We start from the raw sequence: 5000 nt of genomic DNA on the forward strand, positions 1-5000 counted from the left end.
TTGATCATGTGTTGTTGTTGTTGTTGTTGTTGTTGACAGGTGTGACAGCAGCAGTCCTTGTATCCGTTCTGTTGGTTGGTGTGAAGAACAGAGACGACCTCTGACGGCTCCACACGGTGAAAACACTTCATACACATAATTATATATATTATTATTATTTATTATTATTATTTATTATATTATTATATATATATATGATCTAATCTGTAATCTATCAGAGTAATCTGATTACTGCTCAGCAGAGTAATCTGATTACTTTTCTGCAGCTCATCCGAACCCTGAGAACTTCCTGTGGGACGAGTATCTGCAGGAAACTGGATCCAGGGCGGCGCCACGCTCTGCCTTCAGACGGGTGAGGAGGGGGGGGGGGGGCAGGGTGAGGGGGGGGGGGGGGCGCGCCGCGCTCCGCCTTCAGACGGGTGAGGAGGGGGGGGGCAGGGGGGGGTGAGGAGGGGGGGGGGAGAAGAAGGGGGGGGGGGGCGCTCCACGCTCCGCCTTCAGACGGGTGAGGAGGGGGTCGGGGGGGGGGGGGGGCTGAGGAGGGGAGGAACCAGAAGGATGATTGACAGCTGTCCTCTCGTCCAATCAGAGAGCTCCTCACGGTTTCCAGGTGGAGCAGAAACTGGAGGCGGTCGACCGCAGGAACCCCATGTTGATCCGCGTCGCCACGGTAACAGACACAGACGACCACAGAGTCAAGGTACTTCCTGTCTGGGTGGTGATGTCACAGGTGTGTGGTGATGTCACAGGTGTGGTGGTGATGTCACAGGTGTGTGATGATGTCACAGGTGTGTGTGGTGATGTCACAGGTGTTTGTGATGATGTCACAGGTGTGTGGTGATGTCACAGGTGTGGTGATGATGTCACAGGTGTGTGTGATGATGTCACAGGTGTTTGTGATGATGTCTCAGGTGTGTGATGATGTCACAGGTGTGTGTGATGATGTCACAGGTGTGTGTGATGATGTCACAGGTGTTTGTGATGATGTCACAGGTGTGTGTGATGATGTCACAGGTGTGTTGATGATGTCACAGGTGTGTGTGTGATGATGTCACAGGTGTGTGTGTGATGATGTCACAGGTGTGTGTGTGATGATGTCACAGGTGTGTGTGTGTGATGATGTCACAGGTGTGTGTGTGTGTTGATGTCTCAGGTGTGTGTGTTGTGATGTCACAGGTGTGTGTGTGTGTTGATGTCTCAGGTGTGTGTGGTGATGATGTCACAGGTGTGTGATGATGTCACAGGTGTGTGTTGTGTGTGAGATGTCACCCTCAGGTGCACTTTGACGGCTGGTCGCAGCAGTTTGACGTCTGGAGCGACAGCGACCTCTGTGACCTGCATCCTGTCGGCTGGTGCCAACGCACGGGACACACCCCTGGAACCCCCGCCAGGTCAGACAGACAGGTCAGAGGGTGAGACAGGTCAGACAGACAGGTCAGAGGGTGAGACAGGTCAGAGGGTGAGACAGGTCAGACACACAGGTCAGAGGGTGAGACAGGTCAGACACACAGGTCAGACAGGACAGGTCAGACACACAGGTCAGAGGGTGAGACAGGTCAGACACTCAGGTCAGACAGACAGGTCAGAGGGTGAGACAGGTCAGAGGGTGAGACAGGTCAGACACACAGGTCAGAGGGTGAGACAGGTCAGACACACAGGTCGACAGACAGGTCAGACACACAGGTCAGAGGGTGAGACAGGTCAGACACACAGGTCAGACAGACAGGTCAGAGGGTGAGACAGGTCAGAGGGTGAACAAGGTCAGAGGGTGAGACAGGTCAGACACACAGGTCAGACAGACAGGTCAGAGGGTGAGACAGGTCAGAGGGTGAGACAGGTCAGACACACAGGTCAGACAGACAGGTCAGAGGGTGAGACAGGTCAGACACACAGGTCAGAGGGTGAGACAGGTCAGAGGGTGAGACAGGTCAGACACACAGGTCAGACAGACAGGTCAGAGGGTGAGACAGGTCAGACACACAGGTCAGAGGGTGAGACAGGTCAGAGGGTGAGACAGGTCAGACACACAGGGTCAGAGGGTGAGACAGGTCAGAGGGTGAGACAGGTCAGAGGGTGAGACAGGTCAGACACACAGGTCAGAGGGTGAGACAGGTCAGACACACAGGTCAGACAGACAGGTCAGACACACAGGTCAGAGGGTGAGACAGGTCAGACACACAGGTCAGACAGACAGGTCAGAGGGTGAGACAGGTCAGAGGGTGAACAAGGTCAGAGGGTGAGACAGGTCAGACACACAGGTCAGACAGACAGGTCAGAGGGTGAGACAGGTCAGAGGGTGAGACAGGTCAGACACACAGGTCAGACAGACAGGTCAGAGGGTGAGACAGGTCAGACACACAGGTCAGAGGGTGAGACAGGTCAGAGGGTGAGACAGGTCAGACACACAGGTCAGACAGACAGGTCAGAGGGTGAGACAGGTCAGACACACAGGTCAGAGGGTGAGACAGGTCAGAGGGGTGAGACAGGTCAGACACACAGGTCAGAGGGTGAGACAGGTCAGAGGGTGAGACAGGTCAGAGGGTGAGACAGGTCAGACACACAGGTCAGAGGGTGAGACAGGTCAGACACACAGGTCAGACAGACAGGTCAGACACACAGGTCAGAGGGTGAGACAGGTCAGACACACAGGTCAGACAGACAGGTCAGAGGGTGAGACAGGTCAGAGGGTGAACAAGGTCAGAGGGTGAGACAGGTCAGACACACAGGTCAGACAGACAGGTCAGAGGGTGAGACAGGTCAGAGGGTGAGACAGGTCAGACACACAGGTCAGACAGACAGGTCAGAGGGTGAGACAGGTCAGACACACAGGTCAGAGGGTGAGACAGGTCAGAGGGTGAGACAGGTCAGACACACAGGTCAGACAGACAGGTCAGAGGGTGAGACAGGTCAGACACACAGGTCAGAGGGTGAGACAGGTCAGAGGGTGAGACAGGTCAGACACACAGGTCAGAGGGTGAGACAGGTCAGAGGGTGAGACAGGTCAGAGGGTGAGTGAAAAAGGGTGATTCTAACAGTTTGTATTCCCTCTGTGTGTGTGTGTGTGTGTGTGTGTGTGTGTGTGTGTGTGTCTGTGTGTGTGTGCGTGCGTGCGTGTGTGTGTGTGTGTGTGTGTGTGTGTCTGTGTGTGTGTGTGTGTGTGTGGTGTGTGTGCGTGTGTGCTTGTGTGTGTGTGTCTGTGTGTGTGTGTGTGTGTGTGTGTGTGTGTGTCTGTGTGTGTGTGTCTGTGTGCGTGCGTGCGTGTGTGTGTGTGTCTGTGTGTGTCTGTGTGTGTGTGTGTGTGTGCAGGTGCCTCCCCCCTCCCCTCCCCCTCTCAGGGTGTGTGTCCGACTCTCGGCTGCAGAGGAGTCGGTCACATTAAAGGAGCCAAATACACGGGACACCACAGGTGAGTCCTGTTTCTGCTGACTCATGTTTCTGTTTCTGCTGAGTCATGTTTCTGCTGAGTCATGTTTCTGCTGAGTCATGTTTCTGCTGAGTCATGTCTCGCCCCTGCTGAGTCATGTTTCTGCTGAGTCCTGTCTCTGCTGACTCATGTTTCTGTTTCTGCTGAGTCATGTTTCTGCTGAGTCCTGTTTCTGCTGAGTCATGTCTCTGCTGACTCATGTCTCGCCCCTGCTGAGTCATGTTTGGGTGTTTCTGCTGAGTCATGTTTGTCCCTGCTGAGTCATGTCTGGTCCCTGCTGAGTCATGTTTGTCCCTGCTGAGTATGTTTGGGTGTTTCTGCTGAGTCATGTTTCTGCTGAGTCATGTCTCGCCCCTGCTGAGTCATGTTTGGGTGTTTCTGCTGACTCATGTCCCTGCTGAGTCATGTCTCGCCCCTGCTGAGTCATGTTTGGGTGTTTCTGCTGAGTCATGTTTATCCCTGCTGAGTCATGTCTCGCCCCTGCTGAGTCATGTTTGGGTGTTTCTGCTGAGTCATGTTTATCCCTGCGGAGTCATGTCTCGCCCCTGCTGAGTCATGTTTGGGTGTTTCTGCTGAGTCATGTCTCGACCCTGCTGACTCATGTTTGGATGTTTCTGCTGAGTCATGTTTATCCCTGCTGAGTCATGTTTATCCCTGCTGAGTCATGTTTTATCCCTGCTGAGTCATGTTTTATCCCTGCTGAGTCATGTTTGGGTGTTTCTGCTGAGTCATGTCTCGCCCCTGCTGACTCATGTTTGGGTGTTTCTGCTGACTCATGTCCCGCCCCCCCCTCAGTGCCTTCGGGTGTCCGTACTCGGACGTTAACGTGCGTAAGGAGATGCTGCTCCCTGATAGGCTGGGAGGAGAGAGGGTCGTCACCGTCCGTCACCACGGCAACCCCTCACACAGGTGACCTGCTCCCACCTGAGAACAGTTACACCTGCACCTGTACCTGTCTGTCTGACTCACCTGTCTGTCTGCACCTGTCTGTGTCTGTACCTGTCTGCTCCTGTCTGTCTGACTCACCTGTCTGTCTGACTCACCTGTCTGTCTGTACCTGTCTGTCTGACTCACCTGTCTGTACCTGTCTGTCTGCTCCTGTCTGTACCTGTCTGTGTCTGTACCTGTCTGTGTCTGTACCTGTCTGTACCTGTCTGTGTCTGTACCTGTCTGTGTCTGTACCTGTCTGTACCTGTCTGTGTCTGTACCTGTCTGTGTCTGTACCTGTCTGTACCTGTCTGTGTCTGTACCTGTCTGCACCTGTCTGTCTGTACCTGTCTGTGTCTGTACCTGTCTGTACCTGTCTGTCTGTACCTGTCTGCACCTGTCTGTACCTGTCTGTGTCTGTACCTGTCTGTGTCTGTACCTGTCTGTACCTGTCTGTGTCTGTACCTGTCTGTACCTGTCTGTCTGTACCTGTCTGTGTCTGTACCTGTCTGTGTCTGCACCTGTCTGTCTGCACCTGTCTGTACCTGTCTGTGTCTGTACCTGTCTGTGTCTGTACCTGTCTGTGTCTGTACCTGTCTGTACCTGTCTGTACCTGTCTGTGTCTGTACCTGTCTGTACCTGTCTGTCT

General features: G+C 53.8%; 1 protein-coding gene across 1 annotated transcript in view; it reads left to right on the plus strand.

The window, feature by feature from the left end:
- l3mbtl4 (L3MBTL histone methyl-lysine binding protein 4) overlaps positions 1 to 5000 on the plus strand; it is a gene marked incomplete at its 3' end in the record, with an annotated part of 21701 nt that overhangs the window by 4982 nt on the left and 11719 nt on the right. Inside the window, 7 exon segments of the mRNA XM_083940879.1 lie at positions 40 to 116; positions 267 to 352; positions 590 to 700; positions 1276 to 1371; positions 1373 to 1391; positions 3307 to 3406; positions 4220 to 4333. Coding sequence (XP_083797005.1) covers positions 40 to 116; positions 267 to 352; positions 590 to 700; positions 1276 to 1371; positions 1373 to 1391; positions 3307 to 3406; positions 4220 to 4333 — 603 coding nt within the window.

This window comes from Echiichthys vipera, assembly GCF_963691815.1.
Source record: "Echiichthys vipera genome assembly, contig: SCAFFOLD_84, whole genome shotgun sequence".
Taxonomy (NCBI): Eukaryota; Metazoa; Chordata; class Actinopteri; order Perciformes; family Trachinidae; genus Echiichthys; species Echiichthys vipera.